Source organism: Rhineura floridana, chromosome 2, assembly GCF_030035675.1.
Source record: "Rhineura floridana isolate rRhiFlo1 chromosome 2, rRhiFlo1.hap2, whole genome shotgun sequence".
Taxonomy (NCBI): domain Eukaryota; kingdom Metazoa; phylum Chordata; class Lepidosauria; order Squamata; family Rhineuridae; genus Rhineura; species Rhineura floridana.
The window spans coordinates 112,693,967-112,714,348 of NC_084481.1; the positions used below are offsets into that span (position 1 = coordinate 112,693,967).

A 20,382-nucleotide genomic window follows, 5' to 3' on the forward strand; every position below is an offset into this window, starting at 1 on the left:
CCAAGTAGGAGCGGAACCACTGCCAAGCAGTACCGCCAACTCCCAAATCAGCGAGTCTCCCCAGAAGGATACCATGGTCGATGGTATCAAAAGCCGCTGAGAGATCAAGGAGAATCAACAGAGTCACACTCCCCCTGTCTTTTTCCCGACAAAGGTCATCATATAGGGCGACCAAGGCTGTCTCCGTGCCAAAACCGGGCCTAAAACCCGACTGAAATGGATCCAGATAATCGGTTTCATCCAAGAGTGTCTGGAGCTGGCCGGCAACCACTCATTCTAGGACCTTGCCCAGAAATGGGACATTTGCTACCGGCCTGTAATTATTAAGGTTTTCTGGGTCCAGGGACTGTTTCTTCAGAAATGGTCTTACTACCGCCTCTTTCAGGCAGCTAGGGACCACTCCCTCTTGCAATGAGGCATTAATCACTTCCCTGGCCCAGCCGGCAGTTCCAGCCCTGCTAGCTTTTATTAGCCAAGAGGGGCAAGGATCCAATCTAGAAGTGGTTGCACGCACCATTCCAAGCACCTTGTCAACGTCCTCAAGCTGTACCAACTGAAACTCATCCAAAAAATCAAGGCAAGACCATGCTCTGGACACCTCATTTGATTCAACTGCTACAACATTGGAGTCCAAGTCCTGGCGGATGCAAAAGATTTTATCCTGGAAGTGCCTAGCAAATTCATTACAGCGGGCCTCAGATGATTCCACCGTGTCCCTAGGGCCAGAAAGCAATAGCCCTCGGACAATTTTAAAAAGCTCCGCTGGACGGCAGATGGATGATTTAATAGTGGCAGCAAAATATTGCTTTTTTGCTGCCCTCACCGTCCCTATTTAATAGATATAATGTTCACTGTGGTTAACAGTTGGAAACAACAACAACAATAATTCTTGACTCAGAACGCTGGCTAATATGCACACAAAGTTCAGCTAATAAATAAATAATAACCAACCAATCAACCACACAAGCTGGCTGCTTCCTATTGTCTGTGGGTAGCAACTGGATGATGATGATGATGATGACGATGATGATAACAGGAGGAGGAATAGTAGTATACTGGATTCAGAAAGCTGTGGCTGAATATGCCCACAAGGGTTAATAATAATTCTTAGCAATCAGAATCAAATGTTTTTAAAAAAACACAGGCAACAAACTGTTTTTTAAAAAATTGTAAATAAGGATGGGACTCGGATTGACTGGGACAGAAGAACAGAAAACATATGCCACCCAAATGCCACCCAAACCTCACCAAACATTTCTAAGAGACAGAACTTACAAAAACAATTATGCATTGTAAGACTTCACCTCCTCTGAGCACTGTGATTGGGGAGTGTTGGGTGGGGTGACAGCAGTCCCAGCCTTCCTCCCTCTCTCCACTCTTGTGTTCTCTGTTATGGTATTGTAATTGCTCAATTTCAGAGACACCCTGTCTGGGTTTATTAGAGACTGTTTTGAGCTACAGATCTGTACATATCTCTACAAATAGATTTGAAACTAGCTAAGATATGACCCTGCTTCAACCCAATTTGGACAGGATACAAAGCAGCCCAAATCGGCCCTATTTGGTTTGTGATTTGTACAAATACAGTGCAAAGCCCTACCACATGGGGGAAAACAAGGCATTTTTAGTGTCATTAAAAACATTTTGTGCATATTCGAATAAAAGTGTATATTTCACATCGCTCATTTACTGCCTGAAAAGCAAATTGAAATATCAATAATACTGGTACTATTCTAATAATGTGATCTAATACTGTAATAATGTGTTCTGATAATGCTTAATGCTTATTTTCAGGTGACTGTTACAACCATTGGTTATGGAGATAAAGTGCCTCAAACATGGATAGGAAAAACCATTGCATCTTGCTTTTCTGTATTTGCAATTTCATTTTTTGCCTTGCCTGCGGTAGGTTGCTTAGAATATTTCAAACTGTTTTTAACTAACCTTAAATTAATATACATAATTGCAATATTTTCTCATTGGATGGGTTCTTACATGTATGAGTTGAAACAAGCATGAGCTAATATTTACCAGTGCCAAAGTGATGAATTTAACTGTATTTGTGTGTAATCAGACCTGTTGGATTCTGCCCAGTACTGTTGGAACTGACTTATTTCCTATATAAATAGTATCACACAGGCCCTGGATGTTTATACATACATGCTTTTAGCACAGTTACACTGTATTGTGGGTTTTGTAGTCCTCTATTATTACCTAAACAATTAATAGTATAGGCATATGTGAAATATGCCTGTGCAAGAGTAACACAAACCTTTAATGTAGTAATTGTCCATTATAGTGTTTTTCTACTATACATTCTATTATGTAGTGTGACTGTAAGTGAAGTGCAAATGTACAAAAATATCTGGGCCCAGTATAATATAAAATATAGGAAATATGACCGCTGAAATAGGACCAGCCAGAAGTGATGCTGGTATTAGCAAGCCTGACCCCAATGTAGCAGAATCTCAAACTTTGTGCCAAATTTTATTCAAGCAGAATGTGCCAGAAATTCAATTAAAAAGGTATAGCTAGTGTAGGATTTCTCATTTAAAATTACTTCTTCTGTTCCCCAGGGAATTCTCGGTTCTGGATTTGCTCTGAAGGTACAACAGAAACAACGACAGAAGCACTTCAACCGACAAATTCCAGCAGCTGCTTCTCTCATTCAGGTGACTTCGTGACTATATGCTGCACTTTCTGTATATATATTTTGATACAAAATGTTTTAAAATTCTATTGCGTTGGATCAGTGGAGGCATCCACAAAGAGAGAAGAGGTGATGTTTGCCCATTCCCCTTTTCCCCTGTAGCCCCAGCACCCTCAAACATCTGTTCTGAAGAATGCCTCAGCCCATCAGAACAGATTTCCAGGAAGCACTGGAGGCTGCAGGGGAGTGGAATGAATAAAAATACTCTACCCTCCTCTCCTGTTAGCAGACTCCTTCTGCTGGAGCAACAGTTCTAGGAGAACCAATTGGATTTTGCCCTTTCTGCTTACACTGTCATGGGTCTAGAAGCTGCTCTCATGCCTCTATAAATGTCTTCCTTATTTAGGAGAGGTAGCTTTTAATTCTACCACATTTCTCCCTTCTGTTTGGTTTTGTTCAAAATCAAAAATAGTATGTTTCATGCAATTGGTAATGGATGGAAATGGTGATGTAGATCTTGTTTCAGTGTATTTTGCACCAGCACACATGCTATTAATTTTGTGTTGTCATCATTTGTGATCTATTTCAATTATATATTATTTTTGTACATTTGTAACTGGCATTCTTATTATCTTCTTGGTTTTTGTTTATGAGAGGCCTGTTTCTTTTCTTTTTATTTATCTTTTGCATTGGGGCCAGTTAAAATGGATTAATTTGAACAAAATCCAGTGAATGTTTGAAACTAACCTGTTTTAACTGTTGACCCATTCTAAACAGAGGATTGACTTGCCTCATAATTAACAAGAGTTTTCTGAACTGAGCTCTCCCCCACCTCATTCTGAATTTCCCACTATCCCTAGTTTAGATACATGCTTACAGATGATAAATAGAAAAATATGTTGCTAAATATAAATTATTGTTTGTTTTTCTGGTGATATGCAAATGATTTTAGTAACTCAGTTGTTTCTGCCTTTCTAAACAATGTTTTAGACTGCGTGGAGGTGCTATGCATCAGAAAACCCAGACTCTTCTACATGGAAAATATATATTAAAAAACCTTCCAGAAATTATCACTTGATGTCTCCTAGTCCCAAGCCAAAGAAAACTGGGATGGTATCGGTAATGAGCTACATTTCCATTTTCCTTTGATGTTTTGATACATGAATATTTAAAACTAGATTCAAATGAGTGCTTTCCTATATAATATCCTTTTTTCTACATAAACTAACCTTTCTGGAAAATAATGTGATATCTAACTCTAGTCATACTCAGAATTAACACATTGAAATTGGAATGGGGAATTGGAATACCCTGCCATCGGATATCACCCAATATTTGCTGAACAGGATATTATTCATGCGATGTAACACATAGCAATGTATATAGGTGATTGGACCCATCTAGCCAGCTAGCAGGAACCTCCTCCTTAGGAAGTTCCTTTCCCTCCCTGCCCCCACCTCACAACAGTTACCTGAGGCAAGTGAACCTTCATATAGGAGAGGAAGAGCCTTTCTCTCCTAAATTTTGTTTCAGCCACAAACAGCACTGGAGATAGAACGCTATTCTTTTGAGGATTTTCTTCAAGGAATGTGGTATTGACCAGGAAGTCAGTAGTGGTGGTGGTGGTGATGATGAAGATGATGACAGGAAGACAAGGATAAAAATGTAATTATGCAAAGATAAATGATCTCTCTAATATTATTTTGAATCATCGGTTCTGAGGCAATATCCCTCCTTGTGAACTTTGCCATTCATTCCTCCATGGGAAAACCTTGGCATTGGTAATTACACACATAACCCTTCCCCTACTGGAGAGTCTTCATGGCTGTCAGTGTCTCCAGAAACACACCCCTTACTGAGTTACAGTAACATGTGGGTATCTTTGCCCATTTGGGGAGTTCTTGCTCCTGGCTACATATATTACCCTTCCCATTTGGCAGAAATCCTTTCAACACCTAAAATGTCTTCACTGGAATATTTGTGGCTCAGGGCCCTTCCCAGTTTGGGAATTCCCCTTCATGACTTCTGGCCAGTGGTTCATCCCTATCAGGACTTTGGCCAAGGGGAAAGAATAGCCCCTTTACAGAATATCCCAAGTGTCAACTTGTGGGAATAAGCCCCTATCTCCCTACCATAGTCTGGTTGGCAGGAAGGAATTGTTTACAAAAATCTCTCGTAAAACAATTCAAATAAAGCATTTCTGCTTTATTTTGTTTCACAGTTTTTAAATTTAGTGCCGAAGTGACCTCACACAGTTTTTTCAGCCATAGTGACAAATTCGTTATAAATCATTTTTTAAAAATGAATTGACACAATCCCTGCAGAAGCAGCAGGGTAGATGCATTGAGTACCTTAATGCTCTACAGTGGGCCATAGATAACAAGTCAAAGGAAGGTAACCATGACGTCCTAAGGCTTGGGGGGGTGTGCATGGTTAAGGAACCTGAAGGCCGTTAAACTGCCCTATCCAAAGCCCTGCCAGACTCTTGCTGGCTGGGCAGAAGTGGGGGCAGAAGACTCTTCTTGCATTTCCCCATTCCTTTTCTGTTTTTGTTTTTCCTTCACTCTCCCATATATAGAGGAATGTTGGGGGACCAGGAAGTCATTGGACCATTTGGATCCAAGCCTTTTCCCGATCCACCCCAGCATACCCCTAAACTGCCTTTACGTGACCCCCTTTTGGCCCTACCATTGTCAGGGTTCCAGTGTTGGTAAGCCACAGAAGTTTCTGTGTAGGGGAAGTAGGATCCAACATTAGGCCTCCCTCTCTGACCTCATAGATGGAGATCTGATGTCTTTTTTGGTTCCTAGGACACCCTCTCTAGAGGCATAGGACTGTTGCCTTCAATTACTATTTGACAGCCAAGAACAACCTATCATGACTCTTTGTTAACATTTATACAACTGTGGATATATTCTGCATGGCAATATTATGTTCATAGCCTTGGTTCCTAAAATTGAAATATAGACTAATAACCTATATTTGCGCTTGCATTGTTTGGATGTTTGAATGAAATCTTGAAAACCTAGCTTGCTCTGTTTCCTATGGGGGTTTTCTGTTCTCATGCTAAATTGTGCTTACATACTTACTGCTGAATTCATATGTAAGATATTTTTATGTATTCATTTATACTTGTGAATATAACCAGGTAAGTGTTTGTTGTTATTTATCATACCTTCAAAAGATTAAAAGATGTCTTGAAAGCAAGTGGGCCAGATCCCCATCTCATGCAGATTATGCTAAAATGAATGGCGAACCTCAGCACTAACCTCCTGACAGCAATTCTGCTGCTGGGGTTCAGGTGGGAGCAACGTGGTGGTGAGGTTGGGGCTGCACAGACAAATTGGCAGAGCCAGTCTGGTGTTTGTGCTAGTGCATTTGCATAGCCCCAACCTTACCACCACCTTGCCCCTCCCCCTCCCAGTAAGTGGCAGCAACTCTGCTGCAAGAGGCTATTGCTGCAGTTCTGCCCCACCAGGTGAGCCACTATTGATCAGTGATCACTACAGTAAATGGCTGCAGTCCACAATATACAAAGGTACCATGTCAACCAGTGGTGCTCAAGAACAAATAACAAATAGTCTGCAGCTGCTAAGAGTGTTTAATCTAAATGAAAATATGTCCAGTTGTACCAAAGAAGTATGACAGGTAGAACTGCAGTATTATTTTCTCCTGTAATAAATGGTCATTTTAATTACCATTTTATTTTCTTTGTCTCTCTTCATTTAAATTAACTTGTTCTGTTGAATTAATCATTGATTAGGCTAGCATTGTTAATATATGATAGTTGGGGTGGGTCTTTAAAGAAGATTTTAAAACTTATTCTTACTAGGTGAAAAAGAAGAAATTAAAGACAGAAAAAGATAATGGGCCTACTTCTCCTGATAAAATGTTACCTGTTCCACAAATCACATTTGACCGTGTGATGGATGATAGGAAATCTGAGAACTTTCATTTGGACCCATATGAAAATTCTGGTAAGAATTTCGGTTATCATTTGCATAAACTAACATTTCAGTCCAAACCCTCTTTGTGCTAGGCTTTTTGGTTGGACAGAGATATTCTTCCTGAGATAGCCTCCTCCTGTGGAGTGAAGTTAATGTCACTCTGCCAGTGCGAAGCTCCCCATCCCAATGATTCAAATGTTGGGGGGGGGCAGAAGTGCCACCAGTGAGGTCTCTGTAGGTGGCTCACAGTGGAAAAACCTGAAACAGTGTGTTCTGGGGGAAGGGAAGGAGAGGGGCCACACTGGATCCCAAGCTGGCCCCATTGCCATCACATGACTGCATGAGGGCCAATTCAGGCCCAGTCACTGAGGGAGCTCCAGGCTGGCACAGTCATTTGCTTGTCTCTTGCCTTCTACTCTGTCCATTATGAGTGGAAAGGTTGTGGATGTGGTGGTGGGCCCACTGCCCTGATAGGCCTCTTTGTTTCCTGGCTGGGGTTTGGATTACACCCTAAATTAAGGAGCTGTCATTTAGCTAGAGCTGATATCTGAGCACTAGAGACATGTGTAGCTGCAGCAGTCCACAGAGTGATGTGCACTGATATTAGCACAAAACCGTTTCTGACAAATCCAAGAAAGTTTACAAGTAGATGTTCTGCCTGTATCAACACTATTGAAACACATTGTTACTAATGTGCATGTATGTCTGTGAACAGTCTGTTACAAAATATTTTCATTCCAATAATTACTACTTGTAAATACTTCCTGTAGAGAAATCACCATATCTAAGGATTTTAGAAAGAGACAATTTCTGGATCTATAGACATAATACTCTAAAACCTCCTGGCCTTAATCTGGAAGGTTACCACTTGATTTCTAACTAGCCCTTTGATTTTTGTTTTAATCTCTCTTCCATGTGACACTTTTCTTAGATTTTTTCTGTCTTCAGTATAACATTCTATTTTTAAAAAGATCCTGAAGAACAGGTCACCAGCATGCAAGTATATTACGTGTGTCCTTCTGTGTACCTGCTAATCACACTTGAGTATTTTTAGATTTCGGATCCCTTTCCTTCGAGAGCTTGTTTGTTAAATGTTCTTGCAAGTAAATTCAATTTTTAAAAAAAGTGCTGCAGTAAGATATCAGTGGAGAATACCACATTGGAATGCATATCAGGTAGAAAGTTCACATGCAGTTCTTGGTTTCTCAATAGGATATGTAGTACAAAAGATGTTAAAGCTTTCTTTCACTGCTTTCTATACACAAGTGACATTAACCTTTAACTGTGACTTTCACCATTTGAAGGTCAATGTCATCTATAAGCAGGTACTAACTGCATTTTAGAAACAAAAGTATTCTTTTCCTTCTGACATCTATTCTCTTTTTCTTCCTCTCTGTTTTCTTCTCTCAAAACTCTTACAAGTGTACAGGACAAAAAGGAATGTTAAAATTTCTTGGTAAGTTAAAGAAATTGTATTTTCCTACAGCACGCCAGACTTGGAAAACATAACATTGCTTTTAGTGCTTTTCATATGCTCCTACTGGCCATTGACTATATTACTACTATATTACTTCTACATTCTGCAAACGAAACAGGACAAATCAAAATGTGCATTCTTTCACATCTGTCCATTATCATGATTGAATTACTAATATAGAAAAATAGGAAAAGTCATTTTGTCTTGTTTAATTACATGATGTATTCTTAACATTGTTCCCCATAGTTGTATTATAACAAATGTCAATCCACTCTTTTTACTCAGTGCCATTTATTTTTTCTTCACTTACTTATCATTGATTATGATGTCATGTGAATCCCATTATTTTATATTTTTATTTGAAGTCTGCAGTAAAAATGTGCACTGCCAGGTTATGCATGTTTACTTAAAAGCAAGTGCCACTGAGTTCAATAGGGCTAACTCATCGGTAAGTGTGTAGAAAATTACAGCTGAAGAATCTCAGTTTATTTTATTACATTTCTTGTGTTCCTGATTGCAATGAATTGTTTTCCCTAATATTTTTTAATCTGTAATTTTCTTTTTTTTATTATCACAAGAGAAAAGAAGGAAAAATTAGGGAAAAATTCATCAGTCACTTTTAAATCTCGTTTCAATGGGATAGACTTAAGAATGTGCTTAAATATTCTCCTTGAAAACTCAGTAAGACTTAAAAGGATTTCACATTTGCTGGATAATGTCCTTAGGATGATACTTTTCTTTTAGGTTTACTGAAACTAGAAATTATATTATTTTATAATAAATAAATTAGACATAGAGGAGTTCACTTATTGATTCTTTTCAAGATGGCCTCTGGTTCTGTTTAGGCAAAAATACATGGAAGCTGTTTGTTTTCCTTCTCTTTTTTTGCAGGAGTAAATAGTTTGTTTAATTTAAAATTGTTGGATTACTTTTTTACTCAAATGCATAAAGTAATGTAGCATTCAGCCATAAAATCACTGACTGAAGTTATAAACAGCTGATAATTTTTTTTAAAAAAAATACCATTAAATAAGCAACACTTTATTAAGAAGCTTTAAGCATTCACAGATCTTGCCACATCTCAAACCTGCACAGCACGGCCATTCTGAACCTGTGGTAAAGTTTGATTTCTGACCAGATGTGAAGTCTTACCCATTGTTTATTTGTAGAAAACATTTATTCTGAATGAACCTTCACATGTTTTCCCCCTTCTTCCATAATTTGGGGAGGCTTATGGTTTTCCCTTAACATATATATACTAGGCTAAAATGTACCTTCCGCACTAGGGGAAAAGTAGGCTTTTTCTATCCTCATTCCCTAGAATAGTACAATACCCATGGAAGGCGAAAATGGGAGAGGGTGGGGTAAAGTATATAAGATGAAGTAAGCCAAGAAAACAGACCTTTTCATTCCCTGGTTGTCATAACATGTCGACGACATGAGATATCTAGGTAGTCATGAAGATATTACCAGTTGTAACATATCTGATGTTCAAGAATGCAAAAAGATGCATCTTTAAGTTTTAAAGTATATGGAAGAGAAACAGGCCATGTACCTTACTAGCATTATTACTAGCAAGTAATATTTTTAAAACTTGCTTTCCTGTTGTTTAAAGATTAACTGATGCAGTTATGGCTTGGATTGCATTACTGCCTCTCTAGCTGACTTTCTCCCTTTCTGTTTCTGTGTCCTGTGCACTGTCTTTTTTCTCTCTTGTCACCTGTTCACTTAGTCCGACAGCATTCCTGGTCATCCTTTTCTACAGAACAGCCATCTCCCAGTTCTCCCCCTTCTGCAGGTAAATCTTGCATCTCTTTGCACTGTTTCAGCTGTCAGCTCCAGAGATTAACTTTGTCTATTCTGATGTAATTTATGGGATAGGAACATAGGAACCTGAGTCAGAGCATTGGTCTATTGAGCTCAGTATTGTCTGCACTGACTGGCAGCAGCTCTGCAGGGTTTCAGGCAGGAGTCTCTCCCAGCCCTACATGGAGATACTGGGGATTTAATTTGGGACCTTGTTGTATTCTGTTAATTGTAGGTTTGAATTTAAGAAGTTTGTCCTGAGCAGGACTCTGGTAGTTGAACAGTGGAGCTGGGAGGAAGGAGCAAAGGGTCAGGAGACTAGGCTAGGAGTGTGACTGGACGTGATGAATAAAGTTCTCCTCAGGAATCCATAATATCTGGTCTCATGGAAAAAGAGGGGTAGATACTAAAGACCTTCTTTTAATGCAATACAGATGCTCTACCACTGAGCTACAGCCCTTTCCCAAACAGATTAGGATTTTTTTCTGTTCAAAAGATACAACTTTATTGAAGATACACAGCTTTTTCAAAACTAGTAGGAAATTGTAATTTACTTCTATTCCAAAATAAATATTTACTACTACTACTGTTACGACTACATATTTATACTGGACTGGATCCAGACTTGCTGTTCCCCAACTGGAAGTGTTGCTTCAACTTGCAGATGGGACTTCTGCTGGAAGAAGAGGAAGGAGGTGATTTTTTGCTGATGCTGCCTTCCCGTTGCAACTCCTTTTGTTATCTCCCACACTGTTCTGGAGGCTCACCCAATCCTGCAGAACACCTTTTCAGGGACCTGCAGGGGGGAGGAGGAACTGGCAAAAATCACATTCCCCCACCCCTGTTGATGTGTGCGGTATTTGCGTTGTAAGCGCTGTTACACTAGAGTATAAGTAGTCAAGAAATCCAAGAACACGACATAGTATTAAGAGTCCATTTACTTCGGACATTAAGGCATGTAAGCTTTACAAGCAGTTTCGTTTTTCCCCATAGCAAGAGCACACACAGAAAGCTGCTTCTTCTTCAAGAACAAAACCCCCACAGAGAAGCTGGCTGCTCTGGCTCCAGCCCTTATCTCCCATTGCCTAGGAACCAGCAGGTGTTGACCTTGACAGCCTGCAAGTTCCTACAAAGACATAACAAAAACTCTTCCTTGCTCCAGGCTTTCAGACTTGATGAAAAATAACCAGAGGTAGTATTGCCTAAGGGTCAACAGCTCCCACCTTTTCATCAAGACTGTATCTATAACATTTGCAACTATAACATTTCCATTTCAGCAGTACAGTTCTACAATACATAGTTACACATATGCATCCAATAATACATTTCAATTCATTGCATCATACATTACAGTTTCCAAGCTTAAACTTTATTAATCAAACTTTGGTTGTACACAAGTTAGATATAACGTTCCTGCATCCATTTGTATTTCTTTGTGCATACCCGGGCTACTGACTATACCTACAGTAAATCTGTCAGGAGGTTTCCCAATGTTAGCTCTCTCAGAGCGCCTTAAGGGAATTGGAGCTTCGGCTCCTGCTGCACCCCCATCTGAAGCACTTGTACTTGGAACGACTTGCTCAGAATACATCAGATCGTCAGCCTTACGTTTCTTTGTTTTACGTTTGCCCCAAATCAGTTCATTTAATGCATCCTTCAGTGGTATTTGTGTTCCTTCCACTTTCACCCCTTGTGTAGGTGTTGGTCCTGGTGTTGTTGTTTCATCTGACCCATTGAGAATAACTGTTTGTTCATGATCCCAAGGCTTGTCTGAGACTTTAATGCTTCTGCTCAGAACGACTTGCTGTGTTTGTGGAACCCACACTCTGTAATATGCATTCTTATTTTATTTTATTTTTTTTTATAATTTTTATTCAAATTTTTCCAAAAACAAACAAAACAAAGTCAAAAAAACATAACAATACAACAACAAAAAATGAAAATAAAATAGTTGACTTCCGATTTGTCACAGATCAGCTATAATATACATCAAACCTGTCCCTTAATATATACATACAGAATCCCTTTTCTCCATAGGCTGTCTTAATTAATCGTCAAATCCCAGTATCATCATTTTATTTTGATCTTTCAACAAAAAGTCTAAGAGAGGCTTCCATTCCTTAAGAAATGTATCTGTCGATTTTTCTCTAAGTAAACATGTCAATTTATCCATTTCTACTAAGTCCATTAATTTCAATAGCCATTCTTCCATTGTTGGTGTTGATTCCATTTTCCACTTTTGTGCATATAATAATCTTGCTGCCGTAATCATATATAATATTATTCTTCCATATTTCTTTTCTATTTGTTTATCCATAAAACCCAATAAAAAAAATTCTGGTTTTGACTGAATATTTATCTTTAGAATTTTTTGCATCTTCCTACCTATCTGTGCCCAAAATGATTTTGCCTTTTTACATAACCACCACATATGATAAAACGATCCTTCTTGTTTACATTTCCAACAAACATTAGAAACATTGCTATACATTTTTGACAACTTTTCTGGAGTCATGTACCAACGGTACATCATTTTATAAAAATTTTCTTTAAGATTATAGCATAGTGTAAATTTCAAACCTTTTTTCCACATATTTTCCCATTGATCCATTTGTATATTATAACCAAATTTTTTTGCCCACTTTACCATACACTCTTTTACTTGTTCTTCCTCCATATCCATTTTCAATAAGAGTTTATACATTTTCGCAATTATATTTTCATCATTTGTACACAGTCCTATTTCAAAATCAGATTTACTTATTTCAAACCCATACATTTTCTTGTCCATTTTATATCTTTCTAACAATTGTAAATAGGCAAACCATTGAAAACTATATCCTTCCTTTGTCAGTTGTTCTCTCTCTTTCATTGTATATTCTCCATGTACATTTTCTAATAATTCTTGATAAGTTAACCATTTCTCTTTTCCAGCCATTTCTCTTCTATAAAATGCTTCTTGACTTGAGACACATAATGGTATTTTCGAATAAAACCTTGGTTTATATCTATTCCATATTTTCAACAGAGGACGTCTTATAAAATGATTGTTAAAGTCTACATTTACTTTTACTTTGTCATACCATAAATATCCATGCCATCCCCACTTCAAATTATGGCCCTCCAAATCCAATAGTCTTTTATTCCTCAATAAGATCCATTCCTTTATCCAGACTAAACAGCAGGCAGCAAAATAAAGTCTCAGATTTGGTAATCCCAGTCCTCCTCTTTCTTTGGCATCTTGTAGTAATTTAAATTTGACTCTTGGTTTTTTTCCTTGCCATACAAATTTAGAGATATCTTTTTGCCATTGTTTAAAAGGTAAATCAGAGGATATTACAGGTATTGTTTGAAACAAAAACATCATTCTCGGTAATACATTCATTTTTATCACAGATATTCTACCCATTAATGACAGTTGTAGTTTATCCCATCTTAGCAAGTCTTTCTTAATCTCTGTCCATAATTTTTCATAATTATTATGAAACAACTTTGAATTTTTATTTGTCATAATGATACCTAAATATTTCAACTTTTTCTCTATTGTAAAATCTGTCTTGTCCATTAACTCTTTCTGTTCCCTTAAAGTTAAATTTTTCACCAACATCTTTGTTTTTTGATTGTTGATCTTAAATCCTGCTAACGGTCCAAATTCTTTTAATTTGTCCATCAATACATTAATTCCTTCCAAAGGATTTTCTAGTACAATTATCAAATCATCAGCAAATGCTCTCAATTTATATTCTTCTTTTTTTATCTTTAATCCCGAAATTCTTTTATCTTGCCTTATATCTCTAAGCAGCACTTCTAAGACCAGAATAAATAAAAGAGGAGATAAAGGACATCCCTGTCTTGTACACTTTTGTATTTCACATGAATCCGTTAAATCTCCGTTAACAATTATCTGAGCCTTCTGAGATGTATAAATCGATCTAATCCATTTTATAAAATTGTCTCCAAAATCCATTTGCTCCAAAACCTGAAACATAAATTTCCAATTCAAATTATCAAATGCTTTTTCAGCATCTAAAAAAATCAAAGCTGCTTGTTTATCATTTCGTTGTTCTAAATATTCCAAGACATTCAAGACATTCCTGACGTTGTCACGTAATTGTCTTTTAGGTAAAAACCCTGATTGATCTTCCTGAATAAATTGTTGCAATATTATTTTCAATCTTTCTGCCAAGATCATTGTAAAAATTTTATAGTCATTATTCAATAGAGATATTGGTCGATAATTTTTTGTTTTAGTTAAGTCTTGCTCCTCTTTAGGTATTAATGTTATATTAGCATTTTTCCAACTATCCGGTATCTTTCCCTCTTGTAGAATAAGATTCATTGTAGACTGTAAAGGTAGTAAGAGTTCTTCCTCCAAACATTTATAATACATTGCAGATAACCCATCTGGTCCTGGTGCCTTTCCTAATTTAATTTTGTTTATAGCTTCAGATATCTCTCTTAACGTAATAGGGCCATTAATAGCTTGTCTCTGAAAGTCTGTAATTTTAGGCAAATTCTGTTTAGATATATACTCTTCAATTTTTTCAGATGGAATTTCCTGACATTTGTACAATGTTGAATAATATTGATGAAAAATCTTTTTAATTTTTACATTATCTGTCAACGTCTCATCTCCTTCTTGTATCTTTAAAATGATATTTTTTTGTCGTTCTTTTCTTAATTTATATGCTAACCATTTCCCAGGTTTATTTGCAAATTCAAAAGTCCTTTGTTTAGCAAAATTTAGTTTTCTTTCAATTTCTCTAACTGTCAGCATTGATACTTGCTTCTGTAACATTTTGATTTGATTTACAATAGAAACTTTAGTTGGATTCTTTTTCAATTCTTCCTCTTTTTGTTTTATTTCTTCCAAAATTAATTGCATTTTCTGTTGTTTCTTTTTTTTTAATTCAGAGTTACATTTAATAAGATATCCCCTCATAAATGCCTTACTTGTATCCCAAACGATATTTTCACTTGTTCCTTTATGTAAATTATGTTCAAAAAACTCTTTTAATTTCTTCTTACATTCTTGTACTACTTTGTCATTCTGTAATAAAGATTCATTTAGTCTCCATCTAAATCCAAGATTTTTCTTTTTTAAAGTTAATATCACAGGGTTATGATCCGAAAAAGTTTTTGGTAATATATCCATTTTAAAAGTGTCCTTCGCTAAAATTTTAGACATCCAGATCATATCAATCCTCGAGAATGTTTTGTGTCTTTCTGAAAAATAAGTAAATTCCTTTGCATTATCATTTATATATCTCCAGGTATCCACCAATTCTAAATGTTCCATCAGTTCAAAGCAAATCTTCGGTAATTTACCCTGTGTCTCTTTGATATTTTTTTCAGAAAGCCTATCAATTTTTGGTGAGATTACCCCGTTCCAATCACCCATAACGCACCAATGGTCATATGAAAACTCTGACAATTTTTCCATAAGTCCTGTGTAAAACCTTGTTTTATCTTCATTGGGGGCATAGATACCCACTATCAAAATGTTTGTACCCTGTAGAGTAATTTCAACCCCCACAAATCTACCACTATCATCCAGTAATACCAATTTAGGAAGCAATTGTGGGTTAATGTAGAGAACAACTCCATTTTTTTTTTTTGGTCCAGCCGAAATAAATTCTTCACCCAAATTTTTACAAATCAAATATTTGGAATCTTTCTTCTTAATATGAGTTTCTTGTAAACAAATTATATCCAATTTTAATTTTTTCAAATAGTGAAACACTTTCTTTCTCTTCTGCGCCGTATTAGCTCCATTTATATTCCAAGTTAGATATTTGTAATCCATCTTTAAGCGTGTATTTTAAAATGTGCCTGATGCTCCTTTTAATCCATCATCTTCCTTTCCTTCCTCTGCATATCTTTGTTGACTTTGTTCCCAGGAATTATATCCATATCTTTGAGTTTATCTTCATCCATATCTTTTGAAGCTTTTCTCAAGAAGTCCCTTGCTTTTTGAACAGTATTCAATCTATATTTCTGTTGTCTGAATGTAAAGATCACTCCTTCTGGAACCTCCCATCTAAATTGAATTTTGCGTTACTTAAGTTTCTCTGTAAGGAAAGCATATTCTTTTCTCTTACGTAAAAGTCTAATAGGAATTTCTTTCATCACCAGTATTTCCTTACCATCAATTTTAAAGGTATTTTTAAAGTGTTGCTGTAATACCATATCTCTGGTCGTCTTCTTTATAAAATGAACAAGCACATCTCTTGGAATTTTATTCATTGTTGCATATCTGGAATTAATTCTATACACTTTGTCTATTTCAAATTCCATCCGATCTTCATTCAAATCCAGAAATTTTACTAGAGCATTAACAATTTTATCTCTGATGTCTTCACCTGTTTCCTCAGGAATTGCACGGAATCTCAAACAATGCTCTTTATTTCTCATTTCAGTCACAGCCATATAGTCCAAGTTTTTTTCTAATTCCAGATTTAATATATCTGTTCTATTCTCCAAGATTTGTACCTTTTCTTTAGTGTTTTTTGCATCCTCCTTTATTTGCCCAATTGTCCCTTTAATCTCATCCACTTGTGTTTTAATATAGTCTTTTATATCTGTCAATTCAGTTTTCATTTCCTGTTTTATATCATTAATCCCTTCCATTATTTTTTGAAACATATCTGGGGGTATAACCCCTTCCTGTGGATCAGTAGAACTTCTTCTTCGCTCCTGGGTCTTAGTTGCTTTTTTAGTTGTCATTTTCAAGAAAAGCCTTTAATTTCTGATATTAATCACTGTTCCAAAACCTAGAGGCAGTCTATTTCTTTTTTTTTTCCTCCACCAACAAAAGAGTTAATATTCCAGGCCTGTTATTGAAGTCCAGCCAGCACAGCACAGTTCTTATCTACATCCAAGAATGCAAAACAATTCTGGTTCCCAACACCAAACAATTAGTAACATATACGAGCAGCAGATTCGTCCAAAAAGAAATAGTCCAAAGAGAAAAATAGTCCAAAATATAATAATTACCTCTCATCCGTTTTTAAACTTTAAAACTCCAAATTCAGGCCAGCTTTTTGTCGTAAAAAAAGTATATAAGTTGTTTACATTTTTTTTCTTCCTTAATTATATTTAAAAGAGAAAAAGTATGACTCACCCAGGTTTCTCAGTTGCTGATTCGTAAACAAATCCCTTTTATTGTAGTAATTTAAGCCAAATGATAAGATTTAGACAGAAGTAGGCTCGCTGGTTAAGAACGTTTTTTTTAAGAAGAAAAAAAGAACGCTTTGCTTTTTTTCAGTACAGCTTGCGTGGAAATCCTGACTCCGTCTTCAGCCGATCGGCATGCCTTCTTATCTCAGGGATTTCCTGATCAATTCCAGCCGCCGACAGCTCAACGAAGTCTTGTGGAAAATCTGATCGGTTCTCCTATACCTTGGAGAACATTTAAGCCAGTCCAAGATTCCTCTTGGCTGGCTTTTAACCTGAAAAAAGCTTCCTCTGAGGCAGAGCTCCCTCAGAGACAACCACCAGCCAGCACTCCTTCCGGGAAGTCACTCTGTAATATGCATTCTGAAAACCCAGCACAAACCCTTCCTGTGCTCTAGGTGCCAATTTGCCACGTCTTTTCCCTTGTGTAATATGGACCCAGCAACGGGCTCCAAATCTCTCAATGTGCTGCACCCTCGGCTTTCTCCCAGTGAGTTTCTCGTAGGGTGACATTCCAATGGCACTATGTAACACCCTGTTGTGTATGTAATTCGCATACAGAATACATTCTCTCCGAAAAGAGTGTGTGAGACTAGAATCCTCCAACATGGCTCTCAAAGCTTCCTGAAGCCCTCTGTTTTTTCTCTCCGCTATCCCGTTCGAAAACGGAGAAAATGGAGCTGTGAAATGTTGTTCTATCCCTTCACTTTCAAGGTATGCATGTAATGCTTTGCTTGTAAACTCCCCCCCTTGGTCTGATCGTATCGCCTTCACAGTGACATTATGCTGCGTTTGAATTTTCTTGATGAACAGACGCAACTTCTGCTCTGCCTCATCTTTCCTCTTGAGCAAATAAACATGAGTGAACCTGGAGAAATCGTCGACCACTACCATAAAGTATCTTGCACCTCCTCGTGAACTGTTTATTGGCCCTGATAAATCAACATGGATTAGCTGGTAAGGGGCGGTTGTCGAGCTTTCCGCCTCCCGGTTTTTGGGTGCAATTGTATCTTTTGCTTTATGGCAGGCATCACAATCCATTATCTGCCCACACTCAGTCAATTTCATGTTTTCACTAAGACTCGGGGTTTTCTTAATTGTTTCGTAGTTTGCATGCCCCAGCCTTTTGTGCCAATCATGTACACAGCCTTTATGTGTTCCAGCATTTAACATAGCACACTCTGCCTGATTGCTCTTTATTACAAACTGTGCATCTTTCAGGCTCCCTTGCATGCATATTTCACCCCCTCTTTTCACAAAACATTTGCCTTTTTCAAACACCACTGAAAACCCAATGCTGGTTAATTTTCTGACTGACAAAATATTATTAGACAATTCAGGGACATACAATACATCAGAAATTATGCCAATCTTACTCAGTTTCAACGTCCCTTGCGCCTTGACAGTTCTTCTCGATCCATCAGCTAAAAGAACAGAATCCTGCACCACCTTTGAAGTGTGCAATAAATGTAAGTCCTTTACGAGACTATGGGATGCTCCACTGTCACAGACCCATTCTGTCTACATTAAATGAGGCTTTTCTGCGCTGACAAAGTTCACACTGCTCTGCTTCCAGCCTCCGTCTCTGTTTCTTTGCTTGACTGCACAGTCCCTTTGAATGTGCCCACGCGCTCCGCAAAAATAACAAGTTTTCAGCCGTTGCTGCTCCTGGTAGTTTGCCTGCTTGCTTCTGACAGCTTCCTTTGGCTCGGCCTTTTACGCCTCCTGTCTCCGCTGCCACTCCTGGGTCAATTTTTCCTCAATAAAACCCACGTTCAGGCCGCCATCTGGCATTGCTTCCATAGCCATGACAAAATTATTCCAGCTTCCATCGAGTGAAGCCAGGATAATATACGTCTTCTGAAGGATACTGTGTTCCACGCCACGGTCTTCTAATTCAGCAAATAGGCACCTAAATTCAGTAAGATGCTCAGACATGGTGCTTTCTCCGGTGAAATGCATCTGGTACAGCTTTCTTGCCAAACACAATTTTGATCCCGCAGTCTGTTGCACATGCAAAGCCTGCAACACGTCCCACATACGTCTGGCTGAGGGTTCATCTCTCACGTACATCAGTTGAGAGTCGGATAGAGCCAAGGTAATAAATGCCTGCGCCTTCTCATCTTTCCGCTTCCAGGCCGCTGTTGGTGGTGCTGGTGGGGTCCCTTCAATCACCTCAAATAAAACCTCTTTTATCAGGAAAGCCCGCATTCTCATCTTCCAGCTGGCGTAATTATTTTCTGTAAGTCTCTCCATCGGCATGCCTCCAGACATGTTTACAGCCATCTTCGTTCACCTCTGTCTGGCACAATCAATCACGCTGCTCTCTGGAACTCAGTCTGCAGCTCAGACCACTTACTCCGTTATAATGCGCGCTGGATCTGGGCCCATAACCCTGTTGATGTGTGTGGTATTTGCATTGTAAGCGCTGTTACACTAGAGTATAAGTAGTCAAGAAATCCAAGAACACGACATAGTATTAAGAGTCCATTTACTTCGGACATTAAGGCATGTAAGCTTTACAAGCAGTTTCGTTTTTCCCCATAACAAGAGCACACACAGAAAGCTTCTTCTTCTTCAAGAACAAAAAACCCCACAGAGCAGCCAGCTTCTCTGTGGGGGTTTTGTTCTTGAAGAAGAAGCAGCTTTCTGTGTGTGCTCTTGCTATGGGGGAAAAACGTAACTGCTTGTAAAGCTTACATGCCTTAATGTCCGAAGTAAATGGACTCTTAATACTATGTCATGTTCTTGGATTTCTTGACTACTTATACTCTAGTGTAACAGTGCTTACAACGCAAATACCGCACACATCAACAACCCCATCCTGCAGTGGTAGCTTCCCATGAGCAGAGTCCTGTTCGTGAGTACTCTAGATACAACCCATAGTATTTTAAAAGGGCCCAAGCACTTCACATACACTGGTTCATTAACGCCTACAACTTTGTTGGGCAGCATTATTATCCCATTGTTACACATGGAGATTTAGGGTGAGTTATAGTTTCCTGTCTAAGGCATCTTACTCAACTCATAGGTGACAATCCCATACCCCACTAAACAATTACTAATCCAAGTAAAATAAGATTTTTTCAACCAAAAATACATATTTTCTTTTGTTGTTGTTATGTGCCTTCAAGTCGATTACGACTTATGGTGACCCTATGAATCTGTGACCTCCAAGAGCATCTGTCATGAACCACCCTGTTCAGATCTTGTAAGTTCAGGTCTGTGGCTCCCTTTATGGAATCAGTCCATCTCTTGTTTGGCCTTCCTCTTTTTCTACTCCCTTCTGTTTTTCCCAGCATCATTGTCTTTTCTAGTCAATCATA

At 37.9% G+C, this 20,382-nt stretch overlaps 1 protein-coding gene across 5 annotated transcripts in view; it reads left to right on the forward strand.

The window, feature by feature from the left end:
• The window catches only part of KCNQ1 (potassium voltage-gated channel subfamily Q member 1), a 507,266-nt gene that overhangs the window by 157,137 nt on the left and 329,747 nt on the right, over positions 1–20,382 (forward strand). For 4 of the 5 annotated variants that reach the window (XM_061610163.1, XM_061610165.1, XM_061610166.1 and 1 more), the window contains exons 7-11: positions 1,795–1,905; positions 2,577–2,672; positions 3,641–3,769; positions 6,483–6,627; positions 9,807–9,872. In XM_061610163.1, the coding sequence (XP_061466147.1) occupies positions 1,795–1,905; positions 2,577–2,672; positions 3,641–3,769; positions 6,483–6,627; positions 9,807–9,872 (547 nt within the window). The remainder of the gene's footprint in view (positions 1–1,794; positions 1,906–2,576; positions 2,673–3,640; positions 3,770–6,482; positions 6,628–9,806; positions 9,873–20,382) is intronic. The other variant, XM_061610164.1, reaches the window with a different exon arrangement.